This window comes from Xyrauchen texanus, chromosome 4, assembly GCF_025860055.1.
Source record: "Xyrauchen texanus isolate HMW12.3.18 chromosome 4, RBS_HiC_50CHRs, whole genome shotgun sequence".
NCBI classification, from domain to species: domain Eukaryota; kingdom Metazoa; phylum Chordata; class Actinopteri; order Cypriniformes; family Catostomidae; genus Xyrauchen; species Xyrauchen texanus.
Window position 1 is genome coordinate 40,549,412 of NC_068279.1, and position 14,232 is coordinate 40,563,643.

General features: G+C 37.0%; 3 protein-coding genes across 4 annotated transcripts in view; 2 read left to right on the forward strand and 1 right to left on the reverse strand.

Moving 5' to 3' along the window:
* LOC127642948 (ceramide synthase-like) overlaps positions 1-3,169 on the forward strand; it is a 52,523-nt gene extending 49,354 nt beyond the window's left edge. The window contains exon 5 of the mRNA XM_052125416.1: positions 1,896-3,169. Coding sequence (XP_051981376.1) covers positions 1,896-2,216 — 321 coding nt within the window. The 3' untranslated portion in view covers positions 2,217-3,169. The remainder of the gene's footprint in view (positions 1-1,895) is intronic.
* A 140-nt stretch (positions 3,170-3,309) lies between these two features.
* Positions 3,310-11,575, reverse strand: LOC127634567 (mitochondrial import inner membrane translocase subunit Tim22-like). Its single transcript, XM_052114186.1, has 4 exons — positions 11,326-11,575; positions 10,099-10,295; positions 9,014-9,086; positions 3,310-8,885 (listed from the first exon to the last, which is right to left on the reverse strand). Exons 1-4 carry the CDS (start codon positions 11,567-11,569, stop codon positions 8,809-8,811), a joined length of 591 nt encoding a protein of 196 aa, XP_051970146.1. The 5' UTR covers positions 11,570-11,575; the 3' UTR covers positions 3,310-8,808.
* A 1,126-nt stretch (positions 11,576-12,701) lies between these two features.
* Positions 12,702-14,232, forward strand: part of LOC127643320 (cytospin-B-like) — a 188,685-nt gene continuing 187,154 nt past the window's right edge. For both annotated transcript variants that reach the window (XM_052126016.1, XM_052126017.1), the window contains exon 1: positions 12,702-12,767. The gene's annotated coding sequence lies outside the window, so the exon portion shown is untranslated. The remainder of the gene's footprint in view (positions 12,768-14,232) is intronic.

Genomic DNA, 14,232 nt, shown 5'->3' on the forward strand with positions numbered 1-14,232 from the left:
ATCTCAAATCAGATATAACCCTGAGATCAAAGTGCAATGTACAGTTATGCTGAAGGATATATTGTTTTCTCAATGCTAAATAAGTGTCTCAAACAAAGAACAAATATCTTTTAAATGTCCTACAGGAAGTACTCATTGTAGCAGCCTGGGAGCTTGATAGACCTATTTGAAACCTGTGCACCCAGACTCAGGAAGTCAGGAAGAGACACCCAGAATTTGCACATTATTTTATTAGAAGTCATTATAATCCTTATCATTTTATTTAATTAAATGACACATTAGTCAATTACAATTAATACTATGTTGCTGAATCGCATCTTTCCAAAAAAACATTTGTGTACTGTGTTTATATACATTTGTTTAAATAAGTGCCAACCCTAAGAGGGGCCTGGGTAGCTCAGCGAGCATTGATGACTACCACCACTGGTGTCGCGAGTTTGAATCCAGGGTGTGCTGAGTGACTCCAGCCAGGTCTCCTTAGCAACCAAATTGGCCTGGTTGCTAGGGAGGGTAGAGTCACATGAGGCAACTTCCTCTTGGTCATGATTAAGTGGTTCTCGCTCTCAACGGGGCACGTGGTATGTTGTGCGTGGATAACGGAGTGTAGCATGAGCCTCCACGTGCTTTGCGTCTCCGCGGTGTCATGCACTACAAGCCACGTGATAAGATGGGTGGACTGACGGTCTCAGAAGTTGAGGCAACTGAGACTTGTTCTCCACCACCCGGATTGAGGTGAGTAACCGCACCACCACGAGGACCTACTAAGTAGTGGGAATTTGGCATTCCAAAATTGGGGAGAAAAGGGGATATAAAAAAAAGTGCCCGCCATGGGATGAGGAGGGCTTCCCAAGCTTAGTCTTGGTTCCTCCTAAGGTTTCTTCCTCATGTACTTTTTACATCTTACTTTTAAGGATCCTTCACACCAAGTACGTTATTGCATTACTCGTCACCTCTTTTCAATAGTTTTTCTATGTAAACATGTGCTAGCCGTTGTGCAGATTCTCACTGATTTTAAGTGTCTCACCCAAAAGTACCACATTTTTAGATGCTGAGAAGTTGATCTATACAAAATGCATCATGAAACATCTGCTTACTTTTCCATTTTTTGCACTGCGTCTAGGTTTTTTCAACGTAAGAAAGTGTTCAGTGTGTACAGCCCCAAAGGGAGATTTTCCTTGCCATTGTGGTCTTCAGCTTTGTAAAGCTCCTTTGGAACAATTTGTATTGTAAAATCGCTATAGAAATAAATTGGATTTAAATGTATTGACTCCCAAGAAATTGCATAAAGCCAGAAAATCAGATTGAAGCTTACCATTTAAAAAAAAAACACTTGCCATTTGTAATGCTGTATGCATCAGGTGGACTTTAAATAGTTCATCGGTGAGCTATTATGATTTGACTAATGGTACAGTCACTTTTATCTTAGTACGGTGAAATACCGTGGGCGAAGAGGGCATGGGTGGACTTTAAAAAACAGCAAAAAAGTAATTGCCAACCTGTTTTTTAATGCTGCACTTTATATACACTTAGAGAGAGAAGTTAAATAGAAACTTGAAAGAGGTCACTGCCTAAGCAGGCAAGTTCCTATAGGTCAACACAATAAATTTGCCTGTCAAAATGCACCAAACTTGAAACTTCACGCAAAACCCATAAGGGGAAATTCCATCATGCAAAATCCCTGATTGCGCATATTACAATTTAGATGACTGTATTTCGCCTATGAAATTTCACTCTGCAAAGGTAAACGTTACTGCGCCTTAAGTGGCATAATTTCCCATCACAAAACAGAAGCGTAAACATGATAACATGATTCGTCGAATCCACCATTATGATTGATGTCACCCCTGTTTTGTATCCTCTTCCTCTTATTCGTGCTTTTTTGTCTCTTCCTGTAGTTGGGGATGCAGGAATGCTGGCTGCACAAGGTCAATGGTGGCATGGTGCTGTTGAGTTTCCTCGTGTGCCGTATTGCACTCTTCCCCTATATGTACTGGATGTACGGCTCCCACTACGGCATCCCACTCTATAGTGTTCCCTTCCATCTGCCCCTCACTGCCAACCTGGGCAACCTCTGCATCCTGGCACCACAAGTCTACTGGTTCGTCCTTCTCTGCCGTAAAGGCTACCGACTCTACAAGCGCCAAAGGGATGCAAAGAACCAGGTCTCTCCAGTGTCCTCGCCCGAGCCAGTCTCAGACAACTCCAAGGCTGATTAGTGAAGGAATCACTTTTGTTATCTAGAACAAACCAACCAATCAACATCACAGCTGAAGGCTACGGCACTGAATCCACTAATTTTACAGTACAACTAGACTCACGTGCCTGTTAGAAATACCATTATTACTTTAGACTACTCCTCTCTACTCTACTCCATTCCACAAATAAATTACCATTGCAGAGCTGCTCCACTGGATTAACTCCCTTCTGTGACATCCAGGAGCCTTTTAGGTCAGATATTGAGGGGTGTGTCCCTCTCTCCCTTTTCCGATTGGAAGAGCTGTTACAGATTGGACTGATGTCTTTGAATGTCATTAGAATTATCTGTTACTTTGTTTTTCTTTTGGTTCTCTCCTTTGTCCTATATGATATGCTTGCCCAACGTTAACCTATAGTGTGAATGTGTGCTTGAAGTGTTAAAACACCATGGTTTAAAGGGGGAAACTATTATGCCACTTCTATGAATAATTTATACCATTAAACAAACATTAAAAACCCACAGTACTTTAACATCAGAACAGCATTTAGTATCACCTGCACATGGGGGCAGTAGAGAGTCTATCCTTATGTTTACAATGGTATGAGCAGGACTTGAGTCTATAGAGGGGTGGGGTCTTTGCAGGGTATAAAGAGTGAGCACAATGCTTGGCATATCTTTTAGGCCACATTATGCCTGTGGGCATCTTCAGGCAGCAGACAAAGCAATAACACAGGGGATTCACAGCAGGGGTCTGTGGGTGGTTGGATGACCCATGTAAACACATAATCTGTAAGGATAGAAAAGTTGACACCCCACTCCTAAAATGTACATCTGTACATCCAAAGGAAAATAAATAAAATAAAAATATTTTAAAGTCATGGATATTTCTAGAGTAAATATAGTTTTTTTGGTTAACTACATAATGTTACATGAACTAACAATGAACAATAATTTTATATCATTTAATCTTGTTAATGTTATTTCTATGCATACTAAAACATTTATAAAATGTTATTTTTAGTTAATGTATTATGAGCTAATATGAACTAACAATGAACAATTGTTTTTGTATTAATTGTATAACCAAAATTATTAAATGCTTTAAAAATAATTGTTAATCGTTAGTTCATGAAACCTAATGTATTTATGGATGCTAACCAATACAACCTTAATACAAACGGTTAACAGTTTTTTTCTAGCTATAAAATATATCATGGACTAAAAATTGACTCTTTCACAAAAAAAAAAAAAAAAAAAATGAACTATTTCCATTTTGTATAACAGATTTCCATAACATTGATTAAGATTGAGGAATCTTCAACAAAACGAAATACATAAAAAACCAAACATTTTAATTTTATTAACTTAACTTTGGTAAAGATTACATGATTCAATATGATGGAAATTTGGGTATGAAATTGAAATATGTACATTTTAAAATAGGCTACAAGTCTATTGTGAGTGCAATCTTTCTACAATCATTTTTAAATATCTTTATCCAGTAATCATGAACATCTGGAAAAGTCATGGAAATTAGTTTATTCAAATGATATATAAAACCCTGGTTATAAGTGTTTGTTACTGGGTGTGAATTATGTGGGTTTTATGAGGCTTTATTTTGGTAGGGAGCTCAAATTTTCATCTTTGCATTAACTGAGCCTGCAGTTTGAGTTTTAGAATAATAATTGTATTTAACTCTAAATTGATGTGCAGTATAGATGGTATTTGCTGTTGCCTAGTATCTTTGTTGTTGTTGTTGTTGTAGAGAGGATATGTGGCCATATGAGAGCTTGTAAAAACATAGGCTAGCAAGGAACTCAGAAACCTTTGTTTCGGGGCTTTTAACATAAACCGTATCATCTTTCATAATACATTTAGTTGATGCTGAATGCCATATGAATGCATCTAAATTTGTATTTACAAAACCTCTAGATTCCATTAAGCACTTTCAAAAGTACATAACTGTTGGATAAGAATCAGTCCATACCATGCACTCATTTTTAGTGTAAGACAAACTGGACCTAAAAGTTGCCTTTAGCAAGTGTGTGTGTGTTAGAGAGAAAGAGTGAGTGAGTGAGAAGACTTATATAATAGTGTGTAGAAGCTCCAGCTCACACGTTTGGAGGGTAAACAGGGTCTTTGCTGGACTGAAAGAGTTGGAATGCTTTCCTGATCTCCCTTTCTAGAAGTTTAGTACTTTTCAAAAGTAAGAATGCACTCTTTCATGCTGTTGCTTCCTGTCTGTGGCAAGTTTCTTTGGGGTTGGATGCATTTTGGCAGATGAGTTGGTTGTATTAAACAAAAGTTGTTTCCTGTTAGTTTAGTATTCATTTAGTTATTCTCTAGGGTTTTGTTTTCTAATGTACAGAACACTGATGCTTTTCGCTATTTTGTTCCTTGTTTGCGTGAGTCTATTGCAGTGTGATCTATCTTTAGAACAGGCTCTCTCTCCCTCTCATTTTCACGGGTCATAGGGCATGTTTTTTTGTATGCCGTTTATTTGTGTATAGCGTAAGACAAACCCATAACATAATATATAATCCATAACATATAAACAGTCTTATATCCAGAGGATTGAAAATCATAAAAAAGGACCATAAATAATCTTGAACATATTGTTCTTTATATCAGGCTTATTTAAGGCACTTTTTGACCTTTAAATCAAGGGACTGTACGATATGATTTTTAAACCATGTCATATGAAGTCTTTTGTTTAGCCTCTTCAAGGCCTCCTCAGCTCAGGGTTTGGTAAAAGTTATCATTTATCCATTATTATTTAGAGAAGATGAGACTGTTTGAAGAAGGAATACAAAAAAGAATCAAAATGGAAAATCCCTGCAATGACGATCAGTTCTACAGCTAATGTGTTTGGTTTTCTTTGTGGTTTCCTTCAAAATTTGTGATTTTACAACTATTTGGTTTGGTAGACCAAAGATTGTCAGGCACTTTATTCAGCAATAGATTCTACTAATCAGCAATGGAAAAAGGTGACATGCAGCTTAACTGTCCCGGAGTGTCTGACACTCAACACAATCAAATCTCTACTGGGTTGGTTGTGCTTGAGGCTCAGACGGTCTTCACGTCCTGAGACAACAAACCTCTGGAATTGTCTTCACTATACAATTACAATATATTTATAAATGATAAATCAAATTTGATCTCTTTGTAAGAAGGACAGAACTGGGGAAATGAGTGGATTAGATATTATTTAGGATTGTCTGCTGCTTTGATTTTTAACACATCTAAACTAGGTAGATGTATGCAGATTACTCAGAATTTGAAAAGTTGAAGGAAAGAAATGAAGCTGTAATAAAGAAATATCTAAAAAGGTTTTGTTTTTCCACCCAAATCATGTTGTCTGGAAGATCTTAAATACAGGGCCTTGTATTAAAGTTGTGTGTGGCTTTGATACAAGCTCAGTGCAAAAGAGCCCTGGGCAGGTGGTGTTTATAGGTTGTGACTGTCTCTGCTCACTTCCTTTATATTTATTCACAAAAGGCATTACATAATATTAAGGACATTTCTCTATCATCAGGCACAGTGTAATGTACACTCTGATCATGTTAGTTCTAATAGGTTTGATTTCAATATATAATTCAAATAAATTGTTACAGCTAACTTTGTTCTTCAGACATACTTTTGAAGTCTTACAATCATGTTTTATTTTATCAAAGCTCTGTATGTGCTTGCTGTGTTTGTCTTTGATTTGTATCTAATGTAAAAAATACCTAAAAATGTCTATTGTAACCGTTTTCTGAGCTGCATTCATTCCTCATAGGTAGACATGGTTAGACAGTGAGGGAGTATAACTTATTGGATCGGCTTAGGTCTGTGTATGTCTGTGCTGGTCTATTACGCTCCTAGATCTTGCATGCATCTAGAAGGATTTTATCAAAGGCCCATGATCTGACAAAATTTACAGCACATATAATCAAAAGCATTCCTTGGTTCCATCTCTGAACCAGTTCAGTTAAATCATAACTCTTGCTAAGAGATGAGTGGGAAAGGAAACCTTTCAGAGAACTGGGATGTAGCCAGAAGACATGTTTGCATTATCTATTTCCTGGTGAGTACAACTTCCTTCCTTGCAATGTCAGCTTGACCTCCAAGCATGACTTCTTACACAGATTTTCTAATTCACAACCTTTAGCGCGCCCTGCCTCCTATTTTTGATAACATTTAGATTTTTACACACATGCACACACTCAATTACCATTAAAACCAGCTGCTTAATATAATAATAGGTCCTGCTCGTGCCACCAAAACAGCACCAACCCGCATTTCCAAATAGATCCATTTTGCCAGATGAATAGTGCCAGACAGGCTGGTTTGAGTATTTCTGTAACTGCTGATCTGATGGGATTTTCACACAAAAGAGTCTCTAGAATTTACTCTGAATGGTGCCAAAAACAAAAAAACATCCAGTGAGCGTCAGTTCTGTGAATGGAAACACCTTGAAGAGAGAGGTCAACAGAGAATGGCCAGACTGGTTCGAACTCTGTACAATTGTGTTGAGAAGAATATATTCTCAGAATGCTATTCTGAGATGTGGGTTGGCGCTGTTTGGTGGCACGAGTGGAACCTACACAATATTAGGCAGGTGGTTTTTATGTTGTGGCTGATCGGTGTATACAGTGCACCCGGAATGTATTCACAGCGCTTCACTTTTTCCACATTTTGTTATGTTACAGCCTTATTCCAAAATTCCTAAAAATTCTTCAAAATGTTTGAAATCTTTGCAAATTTATAAAAAGAATATATAATCACATGTAGAGAAGTATTCACAGCCTTTGCCATGACACTCAAAATTGAGCTCAGGTGCATCCTGTTTCCACTGATCATCCTTGAGATGTTTCTACATCTTGATTGGAGTCCACCTGTGGTAAATTCAGTTGATTGGACATGATTTGGAAAGACACACACCTGTCTATATAAGGTCCCACAGTTAACAGTGCATGTCAGAGCACAAACCAAGCCACGAAGTCCAAGGAATTGTCTGTAGACCTCCGAGACAGGATTGTATCGAGGCACAGATCTGGGGAAGGTTACAGAAAAGTTTCTGCCTTGAGTGGCTCAGCCTGAGCCCAGACCAGATTGAACATCTCTGCAGAGATCTGAAAATAGCTGTGCACCGACATGCCCCATCCAACCTGATGGAGCTTGAGAGGTCCTGCAAAGAAGAATGGGAAACTGCCCAAAAATAGGTGTGCCAAGCTTGTAGCATCATACACAAAAAGACTTGAAGCTGTAATTGGTGCCAAAGGTGCTTCAACAAAGTATTGAGCAAAGGCTGAGAATACTTATGTACATGTGATTTATTTTTTATTTATTTTTTTTCCCTGTTTTTTTATTTTTAATAAATTTGCAAAGATTTCAAACCAACTTCTTTCACGTTGTCATTATGGCATGTTTGTAGAATTTTGAGGAAAATAATGAATTTAATCCATTTTGGAATAAGGCTATAACATAACAAAATGTGGAAAAAGTGAAGCGCTGTGAATACTTTCCTGATGCACTGTATATATAAATCAGATTTCATATAAAATATAGTTATTTAATTTGTTTATAGCATGACCTTTTAAGAAAGCTCCTTTTAGAAAGGAGCTACAGAGTGAAACCAATATAAACACTTGATTAAGCTTATTTTCTTGAAACTTGTAAATCCAAACAACAATTTGGAGAAAATAAATTTGATTTGAAGAATCCTTTTAACTGAGTGGACTATATTTCCTGTACAAAAGAGTGCAAAATAACACAGGCATCAAGAAAGAAGATTGTATGGTAACACTTTAGAATAAGGCAGAAACTATTTAGCCTAAGATGGACCACTTGTATTAAAAAAATATTCAATATTATGCCACAAATGCTGTCAATTGAGCTTAACTTGTATTTAACACAGAACATTCCTTTAAAATTAATGGAAGACATTTTAACACCCAATATAGAAAAGGAAGTCCCGCCTTACAGGTAAAAGAGCCAATTACATTTTAACTTGCTTTGACTAATGTTAACGAATACAACCTTATTGAAAAGTGTTACCCATTTGATTACCTTTTACACAACATTTTTTCTGAAGCCAAAATGTTAAACTGTACATGTCATCATATTTCACAAAGAGACACAACCAACATAAATCATTACTGGGTACACTTTACTGGGTATGTTTCTGATAGAAACAGCTTCACCAAAAGCCATTCCACCACACAAAACATGTCTGCGATCAAGTGAGAACATTTTAAAGGAAGACTGACTGATACTTCATTTAAATTATATTTATGTCAAAATATTAAAGTTTTGGCCTGGGAGGTAACCAAAGGAGAAGCGCCATGGTGCATTGATCATACATAAAACCAGTGGGCTGACATTTTGAGGACCCTTTAAGGCAAAAGGGCCCAGATATCCTGCAAAAAAACAATGTGCCAGTTCTGAGTTTGCCGTCTTATTTGTTCATTCAGAGAACAGAAAATTACAGTCCTCTTCTGGTGGGATTGGAACACCTCTTTTTCAGCAAGACAGTGGAAGATCACACTCAAATGTCCCCCATGATGATGCATCCATTAAACTGTTAAGGAACTCACAACAGTACATGGTAACAGTCCTGAAGCTGATGTTCATCGGAGGTAATACTCAATGGCAGCAGAAAAAGCTGCAAAACCACCACAGCCCAGAACTCCAGCCTTGAAACCAGCTGGTGAAGAGAATAACAGCTTTCAGTGTTATTCATACAGTGCAAAACCTAAATGTATATAACGGTAACCTCATGTCTAATTCTACTGCATTGTTTTCTTTAACAACCTTGCAAGGAATTGAGCTTACCTCTTAGTCCAATGGCACCACCTGTAACACAGCCACTATATACTGCATTTTTCCAGTCGGACTTCCCACGGTGCTAGGAGAGAAAAATTAGACCATCCTTCAGATCTGATTAGTGCTGAAAATAGGGCTTGACATTTACTTTTTGGCTCACTTGCCACTGTGGCTAGTGGTATTCCAAAGTAACTAGCCACTCGGCCACTCTGCCCCACAAAAAGTGATGAAGTTAACTAGAAACTGTAACTGCATGCATTTGTTTGGACATATTTGAACAAGAATAATATGAGTTCAGCAGGGCACAGGCCTAATGATTTAAATTATCTCTTAGAATAAGGCAAACATGACCAGATAGAACAGGAGGAAAACTTTGTTCAATAATTAGTCCATTTGTACACGGAAGTCCAGATTTTAACCCCTTTAACCATTGTGAATTGTACTTGTCTTCATGAACTTTTACCATTGTTCTTTCATTGTTTAACTACGGCATTTGTAATGATAAGGCCATATGCACAGGTCAGACCATGGATTGCTCCACACTACTGTGTTTAGGCTAATGCAGATAGTATTTCTAAAAATAAACTATAGTATTTGTTATGAAAACTAACAGCCTAAACACGTTAAGATACCTTCAACTACAACTTTCACAGTTAATTCCATGGAGTACAAAAGATGATTAAACTCAGTCACCATTCACTTTCATTGCATCTTCTTCCATACATGGAAAAATGCATTAATCTTTTTTCCATTCATAGAAGAAAGTACGTCCTATGGGTTTATCAAGATAAAGGTGAGTGAATGATCACAGAATAATTATTAATAATTAAAATTAAGTTTAATAGAATTGCCCTAATTGATATAATATGCATCTATACACATTACCAGTTAGTGCTACTGCTGAATAAACATTTTAGTTTGGATGATGTAGTGTATTTTTTTATCTGCCTCTAACTGTTTATGTGCATAATGGATTTATGTTGACATCCAGGAAACGTATGCATTGTGATTGGGGGAATACTAAGTTCTAACAGGGTAAACATGACAAAGATGATCACACAGACCAGAAAAGACACATGGTAGATGGTACTCACTGATTCAATTATACACTCGGTGCATGAAAACATGGCACCCACAATGGCAAAATTTTTAGCATATGACATTCCTCGCTGTCCCATGTCTCTCAGAACCTCTTTTGCTGTAGGGGTTCTGAGAGGGTCTTTAGGATCAAGCCCTACATTGGAGTCAATACCAGCTGTGAAGATCCCAAAAGCACCTCCTAACACAAACCCTGCAGGGAAGAAAATTAGGAATCAAACCAATTGTATCTTGTCTATGAATTAAAGCATCATCAATTCCTCAATTGACTGTTTTAATCTTGGCAGAATGGAGTATCATTCAACACTTCCTTAACATCTGTATGAAATCTCTGCAGCATCTCAAGTGATTATTGGAATGTATTACAGGGATTTGACTAACTCTACATTCATATCTAATATCAATTATTTTATTTTTAACACCCCAAAAATTCAAATTCTTATATAATTTTCTCACCCACATGCCATCCCAGATGTGTATGACTTTCTTTCTCCTGCAGAACACAACCAAATATTTTTTAAAGAATATCTTGTATAGGTCCTTACAATGCAAGTGAATGGTAACCAAAACTTTGAGGCTTCAGAAAGCATAAAGGTAGCATAAAAGTAATCCATAAAACTCCAGCAATCTAATCTTTTTTTTGTGAGAACAGACCAAAATATAACTTATTAGCGATCATGATTTCAGAATCGATTCCACTTCCTGTAGCATCCTCTAGTGCTCTGCACATGCGTCAAGGACTAGGAAGTGTAATCGAGTTTGAAATAATGATTGTGCCTAGCGACTGAAATGGCAAAATGTAGACTAAAAAAATACGTTCGATTTTGGTCTGTTCTCACCCAAAACCGATTAGATTGCTTAAAAAGACACTGATTAAACTACTGAAGTCGTATGGATTGTTTATTTTGCCTTTGTGTTTTTTGGGACTTCAAAGTTTTGGTCACCATATAGTTTATAGTTGTATGGACCAAAGAGAAATATTCTTCTAAAAATCTAATTTTGTGTTCTGTATTAGAAGGAAAGTCATACACATCTGGGATGGCATAAAGGTGAATAAATGATGATAGAATTTTCATTTTTGGGTGAACTGTCCCTTTAATATCAAGACGCCACAAGAACCCCTAAATCCTAACATCATGACACCAAGTGCAGAACTGTCAGTGTTGTCAACAGATGCGTAATCGGGTAACTTTTTAAAAATCAATCGTCTGCCAGCGAGTTACCTCCGACACATGCGATCAGTGTTTTAAAGGCGCAGCTCTCCATTCCCCTCTCGATCATCTTCTGCTCCTCCGTTTTCTGAGGATTCGGTAATACACCCATAACGGTCGGATTCAAGTCTTTAATTTGCCTTTTTTCACCGATAAGGTGATCCAAAAGAAGACTATACTGTAGTGGAACATTTTCCGCAGTTGAAACGCTTGCTGAATGACCTGCAGCATCTCTGCTGTTTGCGGGCGCAGCCATGTTGGAAATGTGTTTCTTAATAAACTACAAAACAAAAAAAGCACATTCGCCAATATTAGGTAGCAGTAAAAAAAAAAAAAAAACTATTAAATGTTTTGATTACAGAATCAAAAATCACACCGATGGGTTATTTATAAAGATACATAAATACGTATATGTACCCGTATATGTTTGTGTCACTCCACACATGTCTTTGCGAGATATTTCTAGAAACAAAATTTGCTTCCGCAGATTCGACAGAAAGGAAGGTTACCTTGGCATTGCATTGGTTGGCAAAATATTTTTTCCTAATAATTAATGCCAAGAACATCTTACACAAGGAATTTCCGTAATGATCAAACATAATAGAAACCAAAGAAACTCAAACGATTCCACGAGGTAGTACAGTCCAAATAAATGTTGACATCTCTGGGGAAAGTCTTTTGGTCAACATTATTGTTAGCATCATCTGAGCGAGGTTGTAAATCTTTTTTTCATATAAGAAAGACAGACACAAAACACTCATGTTATCGTTATATAAAACATTAAAAAATCGTTTGAGTTAAATTAATTACAATTATTTATATCCACTAACTTATGAAAGTAAGTGGCTATAAATAACCAAAGCAGAGATTTTTTGAAAACTCCCTATCAACCCGGGCGATTTTACCCAAGTAAATGACAGTTTACCCAGTAAATTATAACAGTAAATCATAGTTTGCGGATACCGTACATTTGAATGGAGAGCCGTAAACAAAGACCTTCTTGTCGCAAAATTGTCTGCGTCTTCTCTTATAAAACAGCCATTTTTATCGTAGTACACTCCACACATACTTCACTATAAAATAGATGTTTAGTGTAAAACATGTTTAAGATTACAGAACAGTAGGTAAATTCATTAAATGATAAGCTTTTTTCTCACAAAAGCAGTTTATTCAGCACAATGAAGCATCTCTTCCATAGACATCCATTAAAAAAAAGGCCTCTGGTGTCCTCGCCAGGACCGCAGTGTTGTGTTTTTTTTTTAATTATCCTTGTAGGTTAATTTAGTAAAAGGGCTCTGATCAAATAACATCAGCAAAAGGGACTACATTACCCAGCGTGCTTCTCGTTTACTGCACCAACATGTCGCGCGCTCCACCTGGCGGGGAAGTCGGATTCGGCGCTCGAGCATCTTCTTCAGTAAGGAATAGCAGCGCTCCTCAGCGGCGGGGTACAGGTGAGTCTCAACCGCTTTTTATTATTAATTTGTTTGTCTATTACATCCTATTTTTACTGTAAGGATTCAGTTGTATTCGTTTTATCGCTTTAAGGAATCTTTTGTTTTCGTCATTGGGACATACACTGTTCTTACCCGCACTTTCACCAACGGCCGTTCTCATGTTGTGTTGAGTGAGAGCAAGCCGTACTTGATGAGCCGTGTCACCGACCTTTCATTGAGATACATAGACGAATAGTGGTTGATTTAATGTTCACATGTCATTATTTTATTTGAATGTATGTTATTTTTGGCGTGACATCTTCTTTGGAAAGCGATGCAGTGACAGACAGGAGAGTGTGAGGTACTGCAGTAGTTCTGTCACGATAGCTGCGTGAACTACAGGCACTGCGGGGATCTTTTGACTGGACGACTTTTGAATTTGTGCACGACTTTGCAATATGTAATATATTTAAACGCGATTTGTAAGTTTTTTTCTGAAGGTTTAGTTAAGAATATGATTAGAATCCTTTAAACTTAATAAACACCAATGCCAATTGACATTTTAAAAACACGTCCATACAGGAAAGATTAATAATTGGAGTGCAGAGTTAGAGTTTTAGATACAATTTATGCTACTACTTCCACTTGTATGCAAGTAGGTTCAGATTGTAAGTAGGCACTTGTGTGTTTTGGAATACCGCCATTCTTTTCTTCTTACCGTTTGTTCTCGTTTACAGTTTTGTGCAGTGGTGGCAGAAGTTCTCTAGTTTTTACTATGGACGTCTGTGTGTAGTTGCTTTTGTGTTTTTTACTGTAATAGATCCCAAAAGGTTCATTAATTTCATCAAATATTTTATTATGTTTCCAGGAGTGTTGGTTATTCATGTTTTTGAGACGTTACAGACATTATATTTTCTGTAGAGCTGAATAAACAATTCTTATTAAAACGTAATGGCCAACATTATCAAATCACTGCCAATCTTGTTAAAATACAATTGTGCATTATAAAATTCCAGTAGCGGGCCGTGCATTAAAAGTCTAGAACTTCAGTGTGATTTATGCCATTAAGAAAACACAGTTTCACAACGAATAAGGCACCCTATGCCTTTGGGCATCATACATTATGTCACAACTAACTAATAATACCAATTTACATTTTAAAAACACGTCCACGCACGAAAGCCAGAACTTGAAACAACACTTAATGCTCAAGCAAGCCGAATTTGAACTGCAGCACGACTGTTTTGTGAAATGAACGTCTCCCAAACAGACATTCAAAAATCATAATTTTTCAAATGAATCTACCAAAGAGGTCTTTAATACCTGTAAAATTACACGGTTATGCTGCGGTCCATTCAATTGGATGTGGGATATTACTTCTTGATATCTCCTACCATAAATGCATTCCATCCACCTTTCACGCTATTTGTTATTGACAAAGTGAAAATGCGTGACATTTTTTTTGCAACATTTGCCATCTTCT

Bases quoted from the DNA above. Each gene is read 5' to 3' on its own strand.
- LOC127634567 (XM_052114186.1), bottom strand. From the start codon at position 11,569: ATGGCTGCGCCCGCAAACAGCAGAGATGCTGCAGGTCATTCAGCAAGC. The intron at 9,087-10,098 runs GTGAGTACCATC...TTTCTCTCCTAG, and splicing joins CCGAGTGTATAATTGAATCA to CACCGTGGGAAGTCCGACTG. The intron at 8,886-9,013 runs GTAAGCTCAATT...TCTCTTCACCAG, and splicing joins TGGTGCCATTGGACTAAGAG to CTGGTTTCAAGGCTGGAGTT.